General features: G+C 37.7%; 1 protein-coding gene across 4 annotated transcripts in view; it reads left to right on the top strand.

The window, feature by feature from the left end:
- NELL1 (neural EGFL like 1) overlaps nucleotides 1–27124 on the top strand; it is a 292018-nt gene that overhangs the window by 153193 nt on the left and 111701 nt on the right. For 3 of the 4 annotated variants that reach the window (XM_055814653.1, XM_055814652.1, XM_055814650.1), the window contains exon 14: nucleotides 22422–22544. The exons of the other annotated variant lie outside the window; for it this stretch is intronic. In XM_055814653.1, coding sequence (XP_055670628.1) covers nucleotides 22422–22544 — 123 coding nt within the window. The remainder of the gene's footprint in view (nucleotides 1–22421; nucleotides 22545–27124) is intronic. 4 annotated transcript variants of the gene reach the window in all.

Raw genomic sequence — 27124 nt, 5'->3', positions numbered from 1 at the left:
ATCCAGCTTGGGGTTCAGTCTTAGGCACGGGGGCTAATCCTTTCGCTCTAGGACCACAGGTAGCTATAATGTATTAAAAACTATATATAGAATTCCCTCTTTCTGTACCTGGCATGCTAAAATCTTTTCATCAATTCACTCCACGCTTAGGATACTAGGCTTATACTGCTGCTCAGTGAAAATTCAGAATCCACAGTCCACGTGCCTCTTCTCTAGCTCTAGAGAGTCCACGTGGGCTCTCTAACTGTTGCAAACTCAGGTAGGATGTATATGGCATCTGATGACGTGGGTTCCTTGGCATTTTGTCTTGTTGCTGCTATTGGAATTGAACTACTGTCCGGGATTATTGAAATAAAGAAGTTATAGATGAAATAACGTTTGTTTGGTTTTTTTTAAAGTTAAATAAAATTCCTAGCTGATGTGAAATACGTGACAGTAACAGAAATGGCTGATCTTACAGAATTGTTTGCTTAGGGTACCAGGCAGAGCGAAACATATAAACACACACATGCTGTCTTCCATGGTTGATGCTTCTAGAAGAAACAGAAAGGACTATTTTTAAGGGCAACAGAGCAGCCTTGTTCCACCTGGATTGCTAAAACTTATGACCAGTTTTGTGTGATTGAGTGTCCACAGCTGAACATTATTGATGATATTTGTAAAGACAGCAAGAGGCTGCTTTGTTGCACAGAAAATTAAGTTGTATAAGAAGTCAGCTGGAAAGACTTAATCCAAGGCATTAATGGAATTTGAAATATAACCATTTTTTTAAGGAACTTTGGAAACAAAAAGCTATAATGAGATTGGAGAATTTAAAAGTCTTTTAGTATTCTTGTATGTAATATATTCAGGGCTGTTTTTCAAGGATGCAGCTTTTTGCATATGTTTTATCAATGAATAGTCAAATAAGCATTTTTGACTTGGAACAAACTCAGCTGTGAAAATTAGCAGGAGGGGTGGGTTTTTTCTTGTTTGTGTTTTGTTTTTTGTTTTTTTTTTTCTTTTCTTTTTTCCCTTACATGTGGCTTCATATAAAAAAGTTGCATGACTAAATACTCAGGTAGCAGTCAGCAGTGAGGGTGTTAAAAGTAAGGTTACCTACAAATCCCCAAAATCCAGAGGCTGGATTTATAGCTCGTAGAAATCAAAATACTTATGCTTATTTAGGTCTGCCATCAAACTGGTTTCTGAATTATTTTCCGTTGCTGCTGCTTTTGATTTGTTGCTCTGAGATTGTTGATTTATTAAAAGTCATCAGTGCCATTAGACTGCCTGTCAGGATCCATAAATTGGATGAGGGACCAAAAGCAGTTATCACCCTATGTGGATTTTTTGTTTTGCACTGCAGAAAAGAGGCTAATTAATTCACTGAGAAAATGAATTCATACTTCCTTTGAAATACAAAGCCTTTACCTGATAAATTTTTCTGAAGTCTGTAAAGATTATTTTCTTATGTTATTTCAGTGGTTAACTATCTCCATAGTACAAATTTCTGTTCTAGTGGAAAGCACAGTGTTCTTCACACAGTTAACTTGAGAAGTTGAGTTTAAAACAGATTAGCAAAATACTGCATTAAGGTTAAGGGCTTATTGTGCTTGGTATATCAGTGCATTCAGACACTCCTGAAGGACGTTAACAGATCCATTTTGAATCTTGCTTTGTAGATTGTCCCAGTTACATAGGTTTTCCAGCAACAGATGGTTTAAGGATAAACTGCTACTGAAATGAGAAGCTGTTATTCCTGTTTTATTAGCATGGTACGACTCTTAACAGTTCACAATTTGTATGCTAAACGAATAAAGGCAATATGCCTTACAGAAAGTCAGGGTGAGACTTCAGAACTACTCGAAGTTATTGGAGAGATTTGGCAAGGTGCTGAGCTGCTGGGTGCTATTGCAGGCATGTGTTGGCTTTCCAGTCAAAAGTAAAACTTCTCAAGTTGGATCTGAGTCTGCAAAGTATTCAGCATCTGATGCAAAATTTTAGGTTCCTTCCCTTTGTGAACGTTAATGTGGGTAGTGGGTTGTCAGCAAATCTCTGGAAAGATTTCATATGATATGTGTTTTGGACTCTGATGAACTTTTCTGTCTCTCTATGTGCTACGTGGGAACAGAAATTAAGCAAGTTTAGGTAGTGATTGAGGGCATTAACTCTGTAAACAGATGGACTTTGAGCTATTATTATTTTAGTCTTTTAATGTCTCAGACTTTTTTTTTTCTCTAAATGGATTTAAGTTAAGAGTGCAAGCTACTTTCTGAACAGAGGTTGCATAGAAAAAAGCTGTATCTCCCTTAACATGTAAAAAAAAAAAAAAAAAAAAAAAAAGGAAATTGCTATCATGGAGGACTTTTTCCAGTGATTCCTTTAATGAGTCCTGCTTGTGTTTCTCCTTGTGGACAGCTCTATGACCACAATAATTCTGTGTGTGGAAACATCTTCTGACCTTCTCTCTTCTTTTGTATCTTCTGAAAATAACACTTTAGGTGATGTCTCGGAGTAATTTTTTATATTATTCCACCAAGTCTAGAATCCCTTTTTTATGATACGAAATTTACATGCATGTTGTTTCTTAGCTTATTTCTAATAATTATTAGTATTATTAATTCCTAGTATTAGCTGTGCATTTTTACAAAAATCAGATTTGCCATATAAGCAATGATGGTCTGATGATCCTGTGATAGTTTTTTCACTCTCTGATTATTCACAAATCAGTATGATCTTAACTTTTAGAAATAAATATTGTAAAGATAAGTACATAGGAAGAATAAACCCTTACTACTGTCCACTGGGTATGGCATAGGGTAGCTTGAAAATATAGCGAGGTACTGAATCAGTCCAGCACCCTGCACAGGCAAAATTACATAGCTTCTCAAAGATCTTGTGTAAGCTTTTTAAGACCAGCATTGCACAGACTAAAACTAAAAGTCCAGTCCACTATTATGAAAGATTTATTGATTTCTGCCCAGTTGCTTGCTTTGCCTAAAATGAAAGATTATCATTTTTGATCATTGGTTATGTTAAATCTTTATATAGTGTGATTGAACACTTTAGCTTTTTCTAATGCAAAGCAATCATGAAATTCCTTTGAAATTGAAAATCTAATCTTAGAAGTGCATGCTATTCCTTTGTCTTCGATGATGTCTATATTTGCATGATTCATAGGTAACCACAGTGCCTGCCCTTTTTACGTTAGCTAAGAATAAGTAGGAAGAAGAGCATGAAGTGCCTGTTCAGAGTCTCTTCTCATGTGACACCTGCTTGCATGAGTTTGAGTACTGTACTGCTGCATGGACTGGCTCAACTCGCCTCAGATGAAGGCAAGGCAGCCAGCTTCCCGCTCTTCCTCCTTCCCACAACCACACTGAGTTTAAACTTGGTCTGGTGTCAGCTGAACTCCCAAAGAACAAATAATTAAAGTAGTGTAAGCCAGAAGGCCCGTTATTGTATACAATAACTCTGGATAACCTCTTGCCTGAGATCTCTTTAGACAGCAGACGAAAAGCCATGATCTTTTTTTTTTTTTCCCCAGATAAAATTAATTGCCTTTTTATTAGAACCTGGCATCTTGACCTGCAGTTGACCTAATATTTATTGTCTGACAGCAAAGTTGTTTGCTTCAGAAAAATATAGGTCTCCCTGCAACTATAATCTTACCGTAGAAGGAATCTCTTTCCTTGGTTCCATCTAATGATCATTTTGTGCCTTAAACCATAATGATCAATAGTTTCATAATTAAATCCTAGCTAGCAAAACTGTTCATGCAGAGTATGAGGTTACTATTTTGAATATTGTTGGAATTAAACGCAGTACCGTCTAAAGTCTTTTATCAATTAGACCTGTTCTGTAAAATCACTTTCTGTCTGTCCACCCTGAATTTCCCCCCCTTTAATTTCACCGAGCAAGAGAGCTTTTTTTTATTAATATTTGGTAAGAGAGTTTTCTACATTGTTACTCGTTTTACATACCTTTGTCGTAGCTGCTATTCATTTTCTTGTAAGTACTGAGTAATCACAATCTTCTAAATCTTTTTATTCATTTCTTTAAAGAAAACAAATGGGACCTTCCAAGGAGGAAAGTTAAGTAGATACATGAATATTATAGTGATCTTGGAAAAAATAATCACTTTTATCACTTTCATGCTCCACAAAGAGGAGGATAATTGCTGCTATCTGTTTAAATCCTTCAGATGCTATTTGTTGGTATAACTTCAATCGGCCACAATACATTATTTTCAATGTCCTAGCGTTTTAAGCTCTACTATAAAAATGTGATTACTTAACAGATGATAAAGGTAAAATTGTGCCTGGAAAGGCAGGTTATTATGAAGTATCTAATCTAATTAGATTAGGTGAACTTGATATGACCTAAATCAATCCTAGAGTGGTTCGGGTGGAAAGGGACCTTAAGGGTCACCTGGTTCCAACCCCCCCTGCCAGGGGCAGGGACACCCCCCACCAGCCCAGGCTGCTCCCAGCCCCGTCCAGCCTGGCCTTGAGCACTGCCAGGGATGGGGCACCCACAGCTGCTCTGGGCAGCCTCTGCCAGTGTCCCACCACCCTCACAGGGAAGAATTTCTTCCTCATAGCTAATCTAAATCTACCCTCAGTCAAAGGTAATAACAGCCAGAGAGTATTTAACGTCATCAACAATAATAATTATTATAGTCTTAAGGTATCTCCATGCGAGTCCTTCAAAACAAGAGTGCATTGGGTATTTTAGCATTTTTGTGAATCAGTTACCTCAGTTTTACAATGTAGCACAAATTACACAGAAAATCCTATTGGAGGGATTTTTTGCTACTGTAAATATCTGTAAACTTTTCTCTCTCTTTTTGTATTTTTTTATTTTTTTTTATTTTAATTTTCTGTCTGTATCTGTTCAAATGATAACCCTTAAACTGCATATAACTGCAGTGGGAGGGCAGGAAAGTTTAGCCTCGGTGCAATATCAATTTCAGACATAGCATAATGATGATGTCTGCTTTTTCTCCTGTAGTTTCTTGACATTTGTGAATTGGTGCAGACAACAATAATTTTACTGGTTCTCCTTTGCTTTTTAAATGCTATCTTATCTTTCTTTAATAATAACTGGAAAGGAAATGCAAAACTTTGTAAGAATTACCGTTGTTCTTAAAGAGACACATTCTTGCATTTTTCTGTGCTTTCAGTTAGCATACAAAGTACACACTTTTTTTTTTGCTTTACAGAAAATACTGTTAAATATTCTGTTGTAGTTCATATCTGTTAATTTTCATTCAAGTGTATTCTTTCTGACATCAATATTACTTTTTTTTTTTACTACTGAGTTGCATTTGTTACTCAGTAACTCATATTTTTCCAGAGAATCTAAAGCTATTTGCATGCTATTATATTATGTTCCATGGCTTTGTCCTCCTGTATCTTTTCTTACTGGCAAATGAAACTTATTCGTATTTTATTCCCATGCCGCCAGCTCTTTCTGTGTACAGCTGATGAAATCTGGGTTATGAGCTTTCCTGCTTTGTATATGTAGTTCAGGACCACCCTATTTTCAGTTTGGGTTTTTTTCTTTAATGCTGTTTACTGTCTTTTAATCCTGTTACATTTTTATGGCTGGCCCAATGGTTATCATACCAGCATTGATCAGAGAGAGATGTGGTGATCTAGCCTACACAGAAAATGAGAAAAGCCTGTCCCAAGATAAGGTGGTAATCCTGCTGTAGTTAATGATCTTCTTTTGATAGCTCTATTATTATTATTATACATCTTACATTGTGCCTTCTCAAGCAAGAAATGGTACTTAGTGAGCATCACAGAATAACAAATGTTTCTTTATGAAAGGGTTTTTGAAAACCTTACAACACAAAGGCAGAGGCTGTAATAACGACAAGTAAGTTTTTAAAAGAAAATGTGCCTAAAATATGCATCTTCCTCACCAATTGTTTAGAAAAAGAATGGAAAATAGGATCATGAGGCAGAAATTGTCACTGCTTGTTATGTTAGAAACCAAAGATGGAAATCATTCTGAGTCTGGCAGTAACCATTGGTTCACCCAGTCCCAGTGTACCACTTCCCCATGGGTGCTCGGGCTCGTGACGTTTCAGAGAAATACCCAAGTCAGAAAATGCCTTGTGTAGTTGACTCTGCTACAGGGCGCTCCAAGCTTATCTTAAGCCATCTTTGTCCACGTTAAACTTACTCAATTTTTAAGACACGTATCCCTTTTATTGTGCCACAGGTACTTTTGGTGAAAAGGAGAGGAGGGATCTCCTGATGCTTATTTTCTCCTTATATACTTTCACTGTCACTCGTCCAGCAGGGATCTGCTGACCTGTGTCAGACAGTTTCCAAAGGCCCATGCTTAGACACCGTTCTTGTTGGTAGTAAGAATTTAATACTAGGTTGCATTATGCATTATCATTCAGGTCTCTCATAGGGTTAACTCCACTGAACTTTTCTTCCTACTTTGCATGGCTGCTTTTTGTAAGCTCTTTGGAAATACAGCAGTTTTGCCAGTGTTGGTATGGTCACTGGTGGCAGGACTAGTGACATATCATTCGTCTTTCCCAGTGTGAACACTGTTTAGGATGCCAAACATACATCAATTAGAAAAGCTCTTCCTGGATGAAAAAGATTACTTTCCTCTCATTACAGGAAACTTAAAAGAATCAATACTGTATGTGTATAATTTTCTAGATATAGGATTATTGCTGGTTGACCTTATCTTGCCTCTTGTTAAATATTCGAAACACATTTTTATCCTATTAATTTTCTAAACTGCATGTGAACCCAGTGAGGTGTGCCCCACAAGATGACTTCCTTGAGTTGCAGTGGCATGAGCTATCCCATTGAAATTCAATTTGTGGTTCCAGGCAATTGTTTTGTTACACTAATTTGTTTCACCTGTCATCTTCATCTGTGGTCACCTAGGATGCAGGGTCAAATTAGTGTCAAAAGAAATCCTTTTTCCTCCTTCTAAATTAAACTATTAATATTTAACTGTTCAAATTACTATTAATTTTTAACATCTTAATTCACTGCTCTCTTTCTGTGGCATTGGAGTGCTTGTGACTGCTATGCATAAGGATCCTGCTTCTGTCGCTGTAAGGTAGAGATTAGGTGGAGGCCTCCGAGCTGACACCAGTCTGTGGGGATGGGAGCTGGTGGCAGGACATTTCCTCCAGGGAATTTTATCACCATGATGCTGCAGGCCCTGTGTGTTCAGGTTTTCTGAGAAGTAGTTAAAATGAAAAGCTCTCTAGTCTTCTGTGCGGAAATGTTACTGAATTACTCTAGTGCTGATTTAGTGCTGATTTCAGCACTCGGGCAGCGTAGCTCTGGGATCCTTTGGAAAAGCATATACCTCTTCTCTGCGACAGGATTTTCTGTTGTTTGCGGACGCTTGTTGCATGTCCAGAAGTCACATGTGAGACACCGATCCTTAATGATTGTAATTGGCTTTGAGCCCCTTAAATGAAAGATGTTGAAAGGACTGGAATTACAGTCTTTATCAAAACTATGTGCAAGCAGTACTTATATTGCTTACTTTCCTTCCCCTGTCTGTAGGACGTGGGAGGCAGGGGAACCAGGAATCTTGTCTTTTTCTCTCTGTATAAGGGTGTTCTCTGAGGAAATAGTTAATAAAGAGAGAAAAAGCCTTTGCAGACGTTAGAGTATCTAGAGCAGGAATATTATTTGATGTGTAAAGTATATCTTCGTTTAAATAATAAAAGCATTTATCTCTTTATTTCTTGAATTTTTGTGAAACTGATGCCTGAGTAGGTACCTGTTGACACCTTCCTCCAAATAATTTTATGGTGCTTGTCTATCTGATGCTTAACCTGTGACAATAAGTTTACATCTATCACTTTCCCAATGGGCTTTTTTCAGACTTGTTTCAGAATTCCTTGTCTCATTAAGAGATTACCAGCAACCTTTTTAAAATTGTCTCTTGATTATTTGCTAGCTCTTGTACATGTGAGCTGTGGCTGAAATGTCAGTGGTGTTCCAGGATGTCATAATGTTTGCCTGTCACCTAACAGTGATAAATGTCAGGTTTCACTAGGTTCCTACCTTTTTGGTTCAAATGGTTCAAATATTCCAAATCCAGTCTCTTTCCCATTATTGTCTGTTGGTAATCAGTTTCATTATATTAGATGAGTTTTGCACTGGCATACCACCTTTCTAAGCATTGCTTTACAAAGGAGGTGGCAAAAGTATCTTAGTCACCTAGTCGTGTAGTCTGTTAATGATAGAGGGGAGGAATTCAGGTTGTGTCGGATCTTCTCGCCCCAGGATTGTGCTTTCTCCCCTGGGCATGTTTTGCAGGAAGGTTTGTGCTCAGTTTAACTAAACAGCATCATTGCTGCCTTATCTGAGCTGGAGTGCTCTATATAATCCTCCTTTTCTTCCCTGGAATGTATGCTGAAATTAAATTTTAAGCAGTACAATAGCGTGTGATAGGCATAGCTACACGTGTTTTGTGGAGGTTGTTTCTTGTGAACAAGAAGCTTGCTCTTTCCAAGTTCACCATTGCTTGATTCTCATTTCTCATATTCTCTGACTTCTGTCTCACATTTTCTGGTGAAATATTCTAATCCTCCCCCTGAAGTTTTGTGCTCCCTCATGATATGCAGCCGTTTAACCCCACGTTCTCTGTCTCATTGGGTGCATATATGTGGATTTGCCTTGTCAGTATTAGCTACTCAAGCTAAGCAAGAATTTCATTGTGCCTTCTGTAAACTGATTTTTGCAGACATTTTTCACACCTGGTGTTTTGCTTTCCTTTTTAATTATCTCATGCTTTGCCAAAGGTTGAATGCAGTATCCTAGTACCTGCAGCAGAGACACTTTGGGTAGCACTTTGTGAGTCACAGTGAAAAGGGAGCTAGAAAATGAATGTGACTTCATCCCCTGGGGACCCCTGCTCTGAATCTCCAGTGTAGTTCTGCAGTGCTTTCCATGCTGTTTGGCGATTTTAGGTATGTCACGTTACTGCCTCTGTCCTCCCTAAAATTATGCTCTAAGCTTTTTTGGGGAAAAGACACCTTGCATCATCAGTTTTCTTGGAGAATCCCATGCTTAGATCCCCACTTTTCTTGCATAGTAATACATAGAGGTTTTTATCACTTCTCTGTGATTGTCTGTGACTTTTTTAAAGCATTTGGAGCAGAAGCCCCTGTTTGGAGCAGAGAATTCCCTGTTTGAATGAGCATCAACCAACCATGCATTTTTTTCTGTGTCGTGGATAATACATTTGTGTATCTAAGTAATTTTTATTAATTTTTACTTGAGATGAAAATGTGAAATAAAGTTGTATGTCATTAGCCTCTGGTAAATGTACAGCATATAAATTCTGTTTGCTTTATCTTTTGTCTCAGCAGTGGGGTCTTCATACTATACAGTGTTTTGCTGATATAAGAAGGTATAATTGCAGCCAAAGGAACTCAGGTTGTGATCTTGTCATATCTCATAAGAGAAGTATGGTCTATTGTGATCGCTCTTATGGTAGAATATCCCCAGGGAAAAACATAGGTGCCTTAGGAAATGATGATGCACTAGTTGTTGTTTCTGCTTTTAAATAAAAATTGAATTTGTGGGTTGAGAGTAAATACAATGCTGAAGTTGCACTCTTTAGGGGGTAAAATGATTTGATCACTTCCTTCTGTGTAAAAATTCCATAGTATTTTTGTGAGGCTAAAGGAGTATATTGAAGACTAGTACACAGGAGTGACATAAAGAACTAGACTTACTTTTTCTTAAGTGCTGAGAACCCATTTGTCCTAGTTAAACACACTAGGCGAAGTTAGCTTTTCAGCACTCTGAGAAAGCGAGCCATTTAGTGATTTAAATGCCTAAATACTGTCTTAGAAGCCACTTTGTAGACATCCATTTTTGAGAATCTCAGTCAGCACTCACTGGCTTTGTTGGCTGAGCTGCAGCTAGGCAAATATTTTGTTTACTTTCAGTAAGAAGCAACAGTCCATCTTTACTCTGTCAGAAGCTTAAAATATATTGGAGTCCAGCCTTTTTGCAGCATATGCTTAATTAGAAGCTTGTACATAAAACATAAAGGTGCGAAGTCTGCAGGGGAACCTAACGGCTGGACTCTTTAACTTTCCAACTTTGTAAACAGAAAATTGAGAAAAGTATGCAAAGTCTTTGTGACTTTCATATCACCTGTAATACATGCTCCAACACTCCACAAGCTTTGTCATTGCATCTGTGATACATGCAAAGAAATAAGATGTGTCCTGTCCTCATTATGCTTGAATTTTGTTGTAGAACCTTAACTGTGGTTTTATGTGTTCTTCTATCAGCAGATTGACACATCTGTCACACATGCGGGTTCATTTAGAAACATCCACCTTACTGTACTGCAATAGCACTAACAGACTTGTGCGAGTTTGAAATAGGGCATATATTGCTTGTCGTTTTTGGTTTTGTTTGTTGTTTTGTTGTTTTTTGTTTTTAATGTGGAAGTGAAAGCATCATGGAATGCTGAAATCTGAAACACTTTTAAACTTGTATCAGCAGTAGAAGTTCATCAAGCCATGAAGAAACGTTGGCTAAAAATTGCATCCAGAGGTCTATTTCATACTCTCTTGTGTTAGTGATTTTGAGATTTCTGCAAAATAAAGCTTTTATCTATTGTTGACCTGAAAATACCTGAAAGAGGAGGTTCTGATATCAGCTTCATAAAATATGCAGCTTTCAAAATTTTATGGATAAAAAGCAGTCTGTCCTTTTACATCAAGTTATATTGCTTTATAAATAAATCAGCACATATTGCTTTAGGGTTTCTTTTCCAACACAGTGCAGGTCCTTGGACCTGCTTTTAACAACACAGTGGCAAAATAAAACTGTATCTTAAGTTATAATGGTAACAGGCACCTCTCCTGAAAACTGTGAATTAGGCAGTGGCAACTACTAGACAAAGTCTCATTTTTTCAGGTTGTGTCATTATGTGTGATTGCTTTATTTTCCTAAGTGAATTTCCTATGATTTAGATAACCTGAGAACTTCATAGAACTGGGTTGGTTTTTTTTCCCGGGCCATTCCTCTATCAATATTAATGTCATGGCTCCAGTCTAGCTGGAACTGTGTAGCTGATCTCATTCAGTGTGGTACATCACATTGAGTTCAAGGCTTTATTTGCTCTCTGTATTAAATTCTCTGCTTTGTAGTTATGTCAAGAAAAGCAATAGCTCCTTAGAGAAATTTGGAATAACTAGTGGTTAGCAAATATACAAATCAATATACACAATCAAGGTGCCTTTTAAAAGCTCAATGCCTTGATGCTTAACTACTTGGCAGAAAAGATAAGGATTGTATTAGAAATTTAATATCCCGTAATAATAAGATGACCACATTGCCTAGCATGTTCCAATTAAAAAATATCGGTGTGCATTATGATTCAGGCATGATAACTTGTGTGAAGTACTCTGTGTGTGAGAGAGCTGAGAATAGAGCGTGCTTCCAGAATATGGACCTTTGCTCTGACCACTGCACCTCAAGGACATACATCTTTTATGAAATTTGGAATTCCTTCTGGATTCCTTAAATAAATAAATAAATGTCTGGCATGCAGACCAGATTACTGCAAACCTCTGGAACGCAGTGCATAAACTGATCGTTCTGGTTTATAAATCCCATAAGAAGAGACACTTTAAGATGCTTTGGTTTCTTTAAGATGAGGGTGTAGCTATTTGTTCTTCAACACCACGTGTGTTTCCCATGCATAACGTATTACATTTGTGTTAACTTCGTGAACCTTTTCATGTTCCTTGGAGACTTTGACTTAATTGTTGATATCCCTTAGTCTTAAAAATGTGGTTTTGTGGGGCTGTGTTTCATTAGCAATATGCTGTGTGCTTCCTTCACCCTGTGCAAAAGTTTGCATAATGAGAGATTAATTCTGAGCTGTAGGACCAGAAGCAAAGCCCTATGCACTCTATTACCGTTAAATTTAGGAATTAGTCTGAATCTTTACGATTGAAAACAGGTAATCCTTGCTACTTAGTTCTAGTTCTGAAAGATCATCTAATCTTCATCGATTTCAGCCTCAGTCCTGCAGACTGAATGGTATGGATATACCAGTGCTTTGCTCGGTGACAAACTCTACTTGCAAAAGAGTTCATTCTTCTGCTGGTATAAATTTCCAAGCTCTTCAAAGCACAAAGATAACAAAAGAGCTTTTTTGACAGTGGAGCGTGTTTTCATCCTTAGTGTAATTTTTTCATTTGCATTTCAAGATCTGTGATATGCAGACCTCTCCAAACTCTTGTAATGAATTTCTTGTCTAGATCTGGTCTGAATTGAATTTGATGCCTGTCTCCACAATTGTGCTCAGAATTTATTGGCAAGTGTTAGAATTAAAGATACACATTGCTAATGAGAAAGTTGCTGCTCATGTTTCTGTCATGTGAGAAATAGGTCGAGGTGGAAGTTGTGGAAACTGTAATGGATTATTTACCCTCTAGCAGTCATACAAGCTGTCCTACTGTGTAGTGTTTGCATACTGATATTTTTTCTGAAGATGATCACCTGTCAGCATTAGGCAACTAGACAATACTGCATCCAAACATAAATAATCTGGCTTTCAAAAAGAAGTCCACACAACTGCAGCAAAGTGTATCCAGTTTAAATTGAGAGTATGTCAGGTGGATTGCCATTTTAATACCAGCCTGCTTGTTTGTTAAGGATACATTCTGGAATTCCTGTGTATGTCAATATTAACGTTTCTCTGGATATATGACATGGAAATTCAATGTCAAAACCCCTCCTGATACTGTGACTCTTCACACTAATGATCTGATAGCTGCTGTTCTGTAATAATAAAATTATTTTAATATCCTTTACCAATTTGACAAGTCTACTCAAACACATTTGAAAAGATTAGGGAAATAAAATTTAAATGTAAAGAAAACAATGGTGTACACTTCCAGTGGTTTTTGGATTTTCAAACACTTGACCTAGCTTGTTCAATGCTGTTTTCACTTTGACTTAGGGAGCTTCTTATCAGGGTGCAATGTGTCCAAGCCTTCAACATGGTTTTTCAGGATTTCACTTTTTGATTTTCCTCTTTTCCCCTGCTTTCTGGTTTTCTTTTTTTAGTATTGTGTTCAGAACACAATAAAACCAAATGTCTGGCTTCCCACTCCCTAACAAATGTTATACGGGTACTATTGGTAGTTGTTTTTCAAAAGTAGTGAGCCAGAACAGAGGGGCAGAGTATAAAGTACTGTTCCCTTGGGTAAAAACAAAACAAGAAAAGAGAAAAGAAAATGAAGATAGGTATGTTATACAAATGCTCTGAATTAGCCATTACCATTCAGAGAAGAGATACTGGAATTACTGCAGATAGTTCTCTGGAAATACTAGCTCACTGCTTAACTGTGGTCAAAGATGAGCAGAAAAGGGAGATCCTTTGGGAACTGCATTGAGAACAAAACGAAAAATGTTATTGTGCCATTGTATAAATCCGTGATATTCTGGTGTCTTGAATTGTGTGTGCACTTCTTGTCTGTCCCTCTCAAAAACTGTGAGGATGACATGGAGACCTTCAATGCAAGAGGGGACCTGGTAGAGCAGAAATCCTTTGGGTTGTAGAACTGGCTACATGGCACACACTCTTTAGGTTGCTTGTGATGTTGAATAGCTGCCAGAAAAGGTCTTGTGTTGATACAAAAGAAAGTTTTTGAAGTGTTTTGGATAGTTTATTAATTTCAAAGAGAACCTGACTTTTGCTTTTATGCATTGTGTTTGTTCACATCTTTTAGAGTGTAATATGAAAAATGGATTTAACAGGATGAAGTGAAGGCAAAGACTGAAACTGTAAACTGAATTTGAATGCTAAAGAGCACAGATCATCCAAACTTAACAGTAAATGCGTCTGTCTTGGCTGTTCAAAAATAGTTTCAACTCAATACACTTTAGGTTTCTGTATGTTAAATTCAGGTAGGTGTAAAAGGGAAAACAAAAGCTCCGTATGAAAAACATTGGCTTATGAAATGTTTTGTGTACTACAAATGTCTCTGAAAAAATTGTGTCCTCTTTTTTTATAGTATATCTTTTTGTCACCCACGGTTCTTCGTAATTCTATCCATATATGTAACATAAGAGTGGAACTTAGGGGTTTCATAGGAATAAGGGTCATTAGCAAGGTCATTTTTTTGGCAAGAAGTAATGAATGTTCTATATACTGGAACAGAATATAAATCTTTGCATTCATCTCTGGAATCTGCTTCTTGCTGAGGGGAAATAAAGAAGGCAAAACATCCCAGTGCAGACGGCATGAGTTGTAAAGGCTTCACTCCCTGGATGTTGAGATGATACCAGCTGAGGTACAGGTGTCATTATTACCCACGTTGGCACGCTAGCCTCTTTGGGACGAGATAGTAGTTTTAGTGCATTTTCCCCTAGATATATCTATATATCAGGTTAGTTATGATACACATTAAGTGCACAAATAACATGATGTTGGTTTTGTTTATGATCTTCTAATACATGACTACAAAGAAGATTCCTTTGTAGTGTGAAAATCTAAACTAAGCCAGCTAATAATTAAAGTTGAAAATGAATCACTGAGACAAATCTCAGGGATTCTCTCTAAACACCAGTTTAGGAACATGAATCTTACTGTTTTGTTATGTTGGTTTCAGGACAGTTCTAGGCAGATTGGTTTATTTGAATAAATTAGAAAAATATAGAATAAAAAGAGTAAGCATGGCTTGCATTAGTAGTTTGTTTTATAAACTTGATTGTAGATAGCATATGTGACCAAAATCTAACCAGGTGCCAGAAAGCCAAAGAAAAAATTTTAGTTGATAATACAAAAGGAAACATTTTAAGAGGTTTTATTTCAAGAGGCAACTGCATGCACATTCAGAATTTTATATTAAAATTAAATCCCACTATTTCTTCCTAATTACCCAAGAGCAGCACATGTCCACACTCTTTTAGAATGTAATCTAAATAATTTCATGTTTAACACCAGAAGCCGTTCATTGTGTCATAAATTACAATAGCATTTTAGTTTCTTATTAAAAGAATGGCAACTCTGATATTTCTGGCAGTATTGTATGTTTGACTGCTCATAAGGGGAAAGTTGCAGCATATCCTTACATCAAGGAACAGTGGAGCTTTTCTGTTCTGCACCCTGTTCCTTCTCTTTACTTGTAGGAATGGACAGGGTGAGCCTGGGTGACTGAAGTTCAGAATGGGCATAGATAAACTTTACTTTGTTTTTTTAAATCTTGTTATAGGGGGAAAATGCAGATTTTCTTTATCTTTCCCCCCCCCCCCCCCCCCCCCCCCCCCCCGGGTTTTCTGGATTCACAGTTAGCTATTATTTTTCACCACTTTACCATCTGCAATGTAATTTCTTGTTTGATGTATGCATCTTGTTTCTAATTGCCCTGGTTTTCTGGGGAAGATTCTTCCTGTGTGTTGAGAATAATGCTTCCTTTTATTCAGTCTATTTAAAAGCTCACCCTTTTGTTTCATCGGAACTGCTTGTGAACTGAAATCCTGATTCCACTAAGTCCACAATTCTTCCTAAATTCAATTTTTAAGCTCTCATTTGTACAGCCTTATTTATTACAGAGATATGTGAATCCATCCTAATGCCATGCAAAAAAAGATTGCTTCTTTTAAAATGTATTTGGAGAGGTGGCTTTCTCCTTTCTGAGTTTTCAAAGGCCATTGCTTAGCTGTTGCCAGATAGCTAATTAATTTTGCATTAGGGCATATATTCTACATAAATGGCCCCTGTATTAATAAACAGTGGTAGCACCTGATGACCTTGCTATTCCATAAGTGAGTTGTCTCTCTATTACAAGTCTCTGGGTGTATAAAAGTGTTTGCTACATTTTTGGTTACGTACCCCAGAAGCTGACTGTCTTCTCACTAATTATAGATCAACTTAGATTTCCTTTCAATCTTGTAAAAATAAGGATAAATAGAAATAGTCAGAATCTTTGCACAATGTTTTCCAGTGATGAATGTTTTGTTATTAAGTAGGAAGGCTTTGAGGAGCTAATAGAAGAAAATCCTTACAACAGAAAAATGCTTCCATCTTGTAAGCGTGTTTAAATTGGGGGCTTTTCTTATAATGAGAAGTGAGAGTAACTATGGTGAAAGACCATTCAATGGGATATGTCTCCAGTAATTGCATTCCAGTGCTGGTCCTTTTTTGAGAGCTTCTGTATTTAGAGGAAATAAAGATAAAAATGTCGGCACTCTTGCTGAAAAATAAATCCTGTGTCAAATGTATCTTTTAGAAATTATGTTTGAAATCCATTATGGGCTTTAGAGCTGTGCAAGGGAAAGCTATATCTTGATGTTATAGTTAGTTATGACTCTTGACCAAAAGGTTCTTAGCTTTATCATGTATTGTTTGCTATATATTTTCAGTCTGTGGTTCTAATTTTCTAGTAAATATTTTAGACAAAGTGTACAAAAATGCAAGTACTTGAGTTACTCGAAGCATGTGCAGAAAAGTAAAAAAAAACAAACAACCCAACCCAAAAACAACAAACGAAAAGAGAAAGCTAAAGCCAAGTAGATGCTGTTTCTAGAACCCATACAAATCCAGTAAGTCTAACGGTGTTGTGTCTTTCAGCACAGGAAAGCAGAGGCATCCTAGAAATTCTGTAGTACCTCTGAAAGATGCATTTAAAAAATTATACACATGAAATATAAGCAAAGGCATCTTCCTCTTGTATAATGAATAGAAAAAGATTTTATTGAAAAGATCTCTTAAGTAAAAATGTGGATATTTATAATACCCACAACTTCAAGAGTATAGAAATATGCCATTTTTTATTAGTGACAGTTCTTCTGATGCTAATTGTCAGAGCTGCCTAGAACCTGTCACAAACACTAGATTTCATGTACATATGAGTGGGGAAATTTTGTATTTACCTATGATGGTTTATTTATACATTTAGGTATTTGTGCGTCTGTATCTATAAATGCATGACAAAAATCCTTTTTCACTTTGGACGTGTTCTGAATTATTTTTATGTGTGTTTACTTATAAACAGTTTTGCAATATGGTGTGGGTGGCTTTATGCAGAATACATGACTTAAGGCAGACAAAAAGCTTTGCATGGCACACTCCCCCCTGCCCCCAGCGCTTTTCCTTCTGCACTCTTCCAGTTCAGCTGAGCTCAGAACAGAAGGTATTTTTCAAGTATCACAAAACAAAAGCAGTTACATGATTCCTCCATAAGATTAGGCTAGAAAAATAGGGGTATGGAAGATTTGACAGAAATACAGGTGCCTTGAGATTTCTGATGTTTTTGTCCTTGTTTGAATATTTCTATACTTTAAGCTGAAGTGATCGCCCATCAGTAGGGTTACATATTAACTGTGGAGCAGCTGGCATGCTTGCTCCTTTCAGGTCTGCAGGAGCTGCTACAACCCACAGGTGCTTTAACTTCATAGCCTGAATAGGTACTTGTATTTTGAAGAAAGATAAAGGTCTGTTTAAAATTTAGGCAAGTGGCTTCACAGCTGAAGTGCATCATGATTGATTATTCTGCTGTTGTTGAAGGTGTAGCTAATATAGATATTAGTCGAGACTTGACCTTTTGTAGTGAATATTCTGTTGGCAGGCATGGAGTTTAGTTGTGTTTCTGATCTTCTGCTACCTCAGGTATTATTCAACTGTTCTTTTTGCGTGTCTACACAGTTGGTGTCGGTTGTTGATGTTGTAGGTGGTGGTGTGGTGTGCTGCTTGCTTGGTTGGGGTCCATCTACCTCGAGCACACACAGCAGCACAGGGGGATGCACTGTGGTCACAGCTTGCTCTGTGGCAGTCTGGTAATTGTGCTTATTTCAGCGGTTTCTTATTCATTTCATGTTACTGAATAACGGCAAATGGTCTGTGTTTTGCCATTGTGCTGTAATTTGTTTCTTCTCTGGGATGTCAAGAAAAAGGAGATACTGTGTGTGCCCTAATATCAGGATGCTTACAGATCAGCCTGTGTTTTGGTACATGGTGGTTTTCTGCTATTTGTAGGATGCGTTCGTGCTTTTTATAATAGGTTGTGCAACTAACCATCTACTTTAAACTGTTTTCTGGTGAATTAGCTTTGCTTTTTGTATGATTGTTATCTCTGTAAGGCCATGTAATATTGAAACACATTCTGTCAGCTCGTCAGTGTTCTCATCATCAAGGTAAACTTATTAGGTTGCTTGTGAACAAAGCAGTGATAACTATAATACTTATCTTCAACCACTGTGCATGTCGTGTAACACCACCCATGTATAAACATCAGCATCCCCAGACCTGCAGTGCTATCAGAGTGGACTTCTGTTCCAGTTGATGTAATTTCAGTTGCCTGAGGCAAGTAGTTAACCAGGGTTGACCTACCAGTGACGGCTTTTTCAAATGGAAGTTTTCTGTAGAAATTTGGTTTTAAAGACCTTGGTTCTTCAGAACTGAAGCATTGCTTAGTGCATGTGCAGAGGACACCCATAGTTGATACGTGTCATGATTCCAGAGAGTCATACAATGCAGGTGGCAGAGATAGGCTTTTCTAAAAGGGTGACTAATTTGTTACATAGTGATCTTTCAAGTGCTTTTGGAGGCAGATGGACATCCTCGGGTAAAGGGTGAGGAAAGAATGAACTTTATAGTCTTCGCTTCACGAGGCGGCCTGGTTCAGGTGTGAACTCAGAAAATAAGATACTTTTGAGGATTTTGGAAAAGTTCATGAAAATTTTGGGAAATCCAGAAGGAAAATGTTTGGTTTAAGCGTGTAGTTTGCTGGCCTTAGGTGGCTAGGCCTTTGTGGCTAGGAATGAGCAGCAGGTGAGCTGTAGCTTCAGAGATGATATGTCCTTTCATACCTCATCTCTGCTTGCAGGAAAAATAAATTAAGTAGAAGGTAAACTAGCAGTTGGTAATTGATTCTTCCTTTTTTGCAACGGAATGAGATTCTTTAGTTTTTTTTGTAACATCTTGAGTATTTGAGGATTTCAGAAGAACGACAAACATAGGGGGGGAAAAAAAAGAATATTGTAATATCCTCATTTTATAGAGAGGAAATAGAGGCACAAAAATCTGACTGATCTCACAGCTTTAACACAGATAAAGCACAGAACAGAGGCAGCAATAACCAGGATTCTTGAGTAAACAGAAATACTAATGCTGAAGGTAATAAAAAATCAAAATTAATAATAAAAAAGATACTTCATAAATAAACTAACTTGTGTGTAAGCTAAGAATGGTGCTGTTGCTGTAACTGTTCAGAAATAGTGCCTGTTATTGTTATATCTGTTATATCAAATGGTTATTAATAGTCCAGGGGAGTAAAATTTGGGTCAGGGAATTGCATTCTACAGTACTGTCCTCAGTAAGCCAGCCAGTTCTTTTGTCTTTGATCTTAAGCTCCTTTTGTGTATATTACGTTACAAATAGAAGTCACAGAGAGATGGATGACTTCAAACTTAATGATGTCAGTTTTATTCCTGACCATGGCAGCATATGGCAACATATATACATAGTCATTTTTAGCATGTTTTTTTAATACACACACACATATATCTTCTTTTTTTTTTTTTTTTCCTCCTTTCAGAGCCGCTTTTCTTGTGCTTCTCATTTTCATCTGTGAGGGAAATAGTAACAATAAGATATGACTTTGAGGGTTTTGTCACTGCTCTTCCCTTTTTGGTGGTTTGGAATAGTACTCTTTGTGACTCCTTCCACTTGTCCTTCTCTTCCAGTTTTTGATGGCCATCTAGTCAGACAGTATTTACTATAACATTAAAGCAAAAGCAGGTTCTATCTGATGTGCTGGAATGGGGGATTTTGGAAAGTGCATTGTGTAATAAAGCAATGTTCTTTGCAAATTAATTGTAATCTCCTTTGAGTTTAAATAAAACTTGAGCCCACTTTCCATGCTCGCTTCCCGATGTGAACACCAAGTGCTCCAAAGGATGATCTCTTGTGAGGGAGAAGCAAACCCAGGATAACTCACTACTGACAGAATCTTAAGGATTTTTCTATCTGGACTAAAAGATTTTTGTACCATGACAGAAAATCAATGCTTTCCTCATTCTTATTAGGCCTGTAGCAACATCATCTATAGACATCTCTACACCAGGGAAAAGTTAATTTAAAGTTCCCATCATTGCAGCTATATTGCTGCTAAGAAATCTTAGGATTTCTCATGCAGACGAGGTTCCCCTAGTCCTCTTTGTCCTAGCAGCATCAGCATGTCTCATGAAGGGCAGGTTCTCGTGGTCACATTTGTTACTAGCTCTTCAAATTATATCAGCTTAGAAAAAACTGACCTCTGTTTGAAATATGACTGTGGGAAAGCAGCTTTGTCTGTGCTAAATCTTTCAATATTGCCAGCATCTGTACATCTGCAGGAGTGGTAAATACAATGATTTACATTGTCAAAGTCCTAGAACAACACAGCAGAGTATAATCTCTTGTGTGTTTTGGCAAAACACGTATGTTACCACTGGGATATCTTTTGTTTATACTTGAAGTGCTGAGAAGGTAATCAACTAATTCTGGCACTTGTTTGAGTAAGAATGTTCTTGTGTGTACATCAGCCTAGCGAAAAGGCATTCTCATTATAGTCTGAATACCAACATGTGAAAGCTAATGGCAATAACTAATAAAAGTAGTAAGAGGAGGGAGGGATATATAGAGTCTCTTTTAAAAGAAAGCATTGTTCGGCTGCCTGCTAAGCACTGCCTTGGAGGGTAGCTCGATGCTTTTTGTGTCTGATCTGGCAGTCTGAGCACCGCAAGACCGCAGTGGCAAGAATTAGGCTGTGGTACTGTTCCTTAAACGATGAAGCAGAGAAGAGGCAGCCCTTGAAGAAGCCTGGCATTCAAAACATGTAAGGCATCTGGAAACTGGCATGGAGCGGAAGTGAATTACTAAGCAGAGCTAGGGACAAACATAAACTAACAAGTATAAATGTAAGCCTGAATTTATCAGCTAAAGCCAGGCACGTTTGAGGGTGTGTGTGAGAGAGTTTCTTGCTAAAAGCAAAGTGTGAGCGAGTGATATATTGCTTTGATGCTCTTTAAAAGAAAATGGTTGCAATCCATATCATTTTCTTGTCAAATATATTTGAAAAATAGAAAACATATGTTGGATATATGTTCTGCAGATAGTTATCAACGGTGTTCCAGAAGCATTTAGTTTGGAGGGTTTCTCAGAACCCACCATTCAAATCTACATGTGTCTTGAGTTATCTTGAAGTTGGCTGTCATTCTGTACTACGGTGAAGTGAGGGCATTGCAGAGGTGAACGGTAGCCTGGGAAGCCTGTGATCCTCTTGTTCTCAGTGGAGAGGCCCTTCTAAAGGGCTTAATTCAGAGTCTGTAAAAATTAGTATTTTCCTCATGTTTTAGAGGCACTACCTCTCTCTGTGGTCTGCAGAAGGCTAAATTCAGTCTGTAGTCCTTTGGATACCCCCTGTTCACTAGGATACTGAAGTAAGTCCTTGATTCCAAAAAGGGGTACCTTTTACCTCTCAGCACGTGGTTGCTAGCCCCGATGACTGCAGTTGCAGAAATGAAGGCTACGGAGAAGGGTTCCAGGTTCTGGTTTTTGGTTATATCTATTGTCCTTTGCATGGTTTTAGGAAATCTCATTGCATCCTCTTGATTCCACTGAACAAATCTGTAAATCCACCCATGCAAAAGTGTAAAATATTCAGGCTTTCTTTTTGCAATCCTGCTGCATGAGGGAAGCTTCTAGTAATTGCAGGAAGAGAGAAACTTCAGGGTCAGGTAGCTTGCCCCCTCTGACTGATGCTTTACTAGAACCACATGTAGCAGGAGAGTAAAGTGCAGGTGCTGCAGCAAATTAGGCTCAGGGGCAGCAGTTAGAGTTGCTGGATGAAAGCAAAGTATGGCCCATGTGTCTGGGAGCCTCTTTGGGGTTCGACGGTGTGAATGGTGCTCTAAAAATGTAAAATGTTTTTACATGCTACTAGAGAGTCGGCACAGCATGCATTGAGCAAGTGGCTGTGACAACTGAACTGCGCATTTAAAGGACGTGCACTTAGGGCCCCTCTTGTATTTGCTTACCTTGTATTAACGCTTGTTACCGTTGGTGATGGACAGCGATGTGAAGGTTAGTCTTCACAGCAGATATTTTTCAGTGGTAATCTTCTTTGTGGGTTTTTGTCACAGACATACTTTGCCTCCTCACTGATTCTTCTTTTTCCTGTTGTTGAACCTAAATAACCTACTGTCACCAGGCACATGTTGAGTTTCATAACTGAAGCAGGCCCATAGCTGCCTCCTGCACCAACTCCCAGCATTCAGCCATTGTGGCAACCTTGTTATTCCACTTGGGTTTTAAATGCCACATCATCACACTGCAAAGCTCACTGTCTCTTGTAATTTTTACCCCCTCCACTTCCCTCCCCCTGCCCCTTTTCCCCCTTCCTCCTGTAGAGCACGATGAGTGTGGCAGCGGGCAGCATAACTGTGATGAGAATGCGATCTGCACGAACACTGTCAGGGGACATAGCTGCACCTGCAAACCCGGATATGTGGGCAACGGGACCATCTGCCGAGGTAAGTCGGTGGATCTAGAAACACTGTGAAAGTGGCAAACTCTGGTAATGTTTTCTGACATTCACCTATGTTCTGGTAACGTGTGATGGCTGGCTTCTGTCAATCATTTGCTGTAAGATTTATCAGCTGGCAAATGGAGTATGCATGGAGATGATGGGAATTGATTTGTGCATAAATTCTTAGCAAGAAGGAAATAGTTCTTGGAATGCTAGAAGAACTTTTCATTTACTGTCACCTTATACTGTCATTTGAGCTAGTATCAGCTATTAAGTGATCATTGTTTTATAAACTGTGGATGGTATGTGTTGTCACCTTTGGCTTTTAAGATTTAATCAGGTGCCTTTTAAATTAGGATAATTGTGTTTTACGCTAACATCATATGGTGGTTATTTGATTACTTGCATTGGAATAGGGATTTTTAATTTTTTTATTTTTACTTTTAAAATCTTTACCTTTAAATGTGTATTTTGAAGATTTCTCAGTTATGTAAACAAGAAATACTGATAGCCACCCATGCTTTCTGTGAAGTGGTAGATCATTTATTTATCATGAGTTTTTTTGGTTTTCTTTCTGTACAGAAAGAAAAGCAAATAATATAAAGACAGAGGAAGGAATATGTTGAATAGTTGGCTTAGTGAAGGTTGTGTCATGAAGTACTATATGAACTATATTTGTCTTACAAAAGTCTATTGTTTCATCTGAAATTGCATACTTTCTGAATTTATAAAGAGAATTACAGTAATAAAAAACTAACAAATTATTTTTTTAAAATGATAGCTATCGAAGTTGAGGAATGTACTGGGTAAAATATTTTGCAAAGTTTGGGGGCATAAGAGGCTGAATTTTCCAGAATGTTGTAATTTGGCCAAGCAGTTCCTTAAAGGAGAATGACGATTGATGTCATTCCTGGTTCAGGCTGAAGTTCTTCACCAGGATTAGCTGGTCAGCTACTGCATTTGCATATACCATTTGATTGCTTTTGGTATCACTTTTTTTGGATACTGTCCCTCTGCACAGGTGCATCCTTGTGTTTTAAACTCTAAAATGGTTAGTAAGGATTTAAGAAGGAAAACAAAAATGTTATGAAAAGGGAGGGCAAGTTAACCCTCTGTCTGTCTATATTGAAGATCAGCAGGTGACACGGGAGAAACTCACTGTGGTATGTTTTTAGTTTTTGATTACAGTAAATGTAAATTGCAGCATAGACTACTATAGTTTCAGGGAAGTCTGAGTGAACAGCCTGTCTGACGGTGGTGATATTTTTTTTTCTGAGGGTAATACAACAAGATAAACCCTTAATAATATTTCTTTGAAACAGGCATGTTCGGATTTGTTCATAAAAACTGTGTTTTCACACTGGTTTTCTTCATTTGCACACCTGGGTATTTCATTTGATGTGCCAGAAACTCAAAGTGAAATTCCTACTATATATTTATTAATCTAATAATGTTGAAGTCGCGAAATTGCACGGGAGAAATGCAGTAATGATTTCCCCTCAATATTCTGTTGAAATCTGAGTTGTGGAAAAAATATATATTACATATATTTTTTAGTGTGCCTTGAATTGCACATTTTATTATGCACCTTGAATATCACTACATGTGAATGTAGTTTTAGTTGCCTTTTTGAGACAGGTGTCTGTGGAAATAGTGGAAACAAAGCGCATTCTTATATTCTGAATGGGAAGCATAAATTGGAAAGGAAACTGGAAATTATGGAAAGGAGGTTGCAGTCTAATAATTATTAAGGTCTCTAGGGATAAGAATAATCTGGCACTGCATGGAATAGTTATTACTGCAAACCCGCTAATAGAATTGTGTACATTTCAGTAAATAATAAATCGGTCAATGTAAAGTAGTGGTCTGAGTTTCTCAGCCTGTGGTTCTATGGTTGCTTGAGGTTTTTACAAGTTTGGATTGCAAATTGAATGCATGTTCCCATTCTGCCTGTGGTAACACCAGAAACCACACTTTAGCCTCTTTTTTCCAAGTGTAGCAGTGATACATTACCAGTCACAGTCACACTGGTTTCTTTGCACGAATGCTAGGCTTGGCACAAAGGAAGAGGTGTGGATGTGTCAAGACAACTGTAAACTGCTTATGTTGTCCTGTAGTAGTTTTGGGGCTATATCTTCAGGCATCATAGGTTAGGAAAAAATAGACATAAGCCAGGGCAATAAATTTAATGTAATATCATCTGAAGATATAATAAACATTTCCCCTCAAGTTATCTGCAAGCGCTTTATACATGTTTACATGTTATAGATGTGTGCATACTCAAAACACTTGTTCCAACTACTACTGAGATAACGTATCTCTGTAATTCAATAAGAAATATTATTAATATTTTCCAGCAAAACCATAACAAGAAAAATGATGATTTTATGATGAGAGAAAAGGACTGGCTTTGTGCTTGATTCTACAATCTATTTCAACGAACTATTTTAGCAATGTTATAAAAAGTAAAATCAGAGTAATGTTCCTCTTTGACTGTACTGTATAACACTGTGATAGTCTTTACAGAAACTCTAGAATACTGTTATTTGCATTTTAGAAAAGAAAACGTATGTGTAGTTAAATTAAACATGGTGAACTAAATATAGTGAAATTACTCTGGCAGGAATTTGTGATGTTTGCATTTTTTGTGAATAGTGTGGAGAAGTAAAAAGGATGGAAATTGTCTCAATGTGAGTATTATGATTGCTGAGGATTTAGAAATGAAAACAAAAACCAATGATCAATAGGAAACCAAATACTTAAAAAAAAACAACCTGAAAAACACCTGTGTAATCAGGCTGTCACACTTCTTGAGTAGAAAAATAAATTTCATGCATAAGGAATTGCTTTACTGTAAATGTGGTAGACGAGACTATGTAATTAAAGGACCGGATTGTGTCAAGCTAGATGTGGAAACTGTCAGGGAGGGAGGTAGTGGAAAAAGGCGCAGACCGAGACCAAATGCACTTCTGCATTAAAAAAGATACTGACATGGTTTAAGTGACATAAAAAGGGAAAGAGAAGTGGAGATGAGTGCAAGAAGAGTTACCAATGTATAGAGAGTGAGACCATGTAATAGAGACAAATATGACTTATTTCCTATGGATGCTCTAAATTTCGCTGTAAGAAGTGGGCTGTAGCACCTCAGACACTGAAATTTTGGCAGTAGATCAGAATGGAATGAAGCAGAGGTGAGCTGAGAGGACAAGGCAGTACGATGCTGTGCCATTGCCTTTGGTAAATTTGACAGAATACCGGACCCACAATCAGACAGATTATATTTTAGGATTTCTTTAGGAAATGAGAAGTACAATAGGGAGATCTTTGCTGGAAGAAATGACAGCATTAAAGGCAGAGGACAGAGGTATAACTAGTTGAAGAGAGAGATATTCTGAATTTACAGATTTCTTAACTTGCTGTTTTCTGTGAAGGAAACTTTAAAAAAAATATTATCAAAAGACCTAAGAGTGATTTGGGAAACAGAAGAAGTTGTAGGTGAGTAATGTAAGACTCATGCTATGCCCTTTTACCTGAATTCTGTAAATGAATTACAGAATTCTTAGGTGAGAGTGGAATAAGGACAATTGGAGTAATTTCACTAAACTTAAGGATGGGATTTAATAGTGCAGCATAAAGACAATTTAGGGTAGAAGGGAAAGATGATAAAAATTGGTTTAGCAACTGAATGTTTTAGTTAAAAAAAAAATGTGTGGTGGGCAAACGACTGCCTTGTACAACATGGCATTTGGCAGTGCGCCTGTCGGGATGGGTGTTCAGTGGCAATGGTTAGATGAAAGAAGTCTTAGTTTCCGAGGACAGCCACGTTTATGAATAACCTGTCACCCGCAGACAGGGTTGCGTGCGCGAGAGTAAAACTCTGTCATGTCTAAAATGAGTAAAAGTCTCTGTTACGACTCTAGCCGAAGAAGTGGGGATATTGAAGAGAGAGATAAACACCATCTTTGAACTACAGAGGCTTTCGGTCTGTGTACTGTTGCAGTGTTTCTGTGTGAAACCTGGGCTTGACTCTGGGAGGCTGGAAAACGTGTACAGGGACAACATCTTTCTCTGCTTTTTGTCTTGATGAGTTTTAGTTCCAGTTCCACTTGGCAGTGTTGCACCTCATGCTGTTCAAGTGACATACCAAGGTGGGATGTGCCATTTGTTAAAACATGAAGGACCCTGTGCTCCACAGCCCACTTCACCTTAGTGAGATGGTAGAGAATCTTTTCTGGGGGATGTACAGCCCTACAGTTCAGCAGAAGGCTCTTACAGAGCATGTCTTGTACTGCCGACTAAGTCCAGGAAAGGAGCCAAGATATACTGAAACATCAGCAGGTTTCCTAAAATAATTGGTGACATTTAGGATTAAATGCTTTAAAACAAACCAACAAAACCCCACCTGCCAGATTTTGTAGGGGCTATAGATCTGACTTTTCAGCCTGAACAATCTGCGAGTCACCGTCAATGTTTTGTTGCCATCTGTTTTCTTTTGTATGAGGAGACCTAGGTGTAGTATACAAGCCTTTTCCTATCTCGTGGTGTTTAGTTTCAAATATTTGTTTTAAAGTATGAATTGTGCCT

This window comes from Falco peregrinus, chromosome 9 (genome assembly GCF_023634155.1).
Source record: "Falco peregrinus isolate bFalPer1 chromosome 9, bFalPer1.pri, whole genome shotgun sequence".
Taxonomy (NCBI): domain Eukaryota; kingdom Metazoa; phylum Chordata; class Aves; order Falconiformes; family Falconidae; genus Falco; species Falco peregrinus.
The sequence above is the reverse complement of the archived record's forward strand: the minus strand, read 5'-3'. Positions and strand labels throughout refer to the sequence as shown.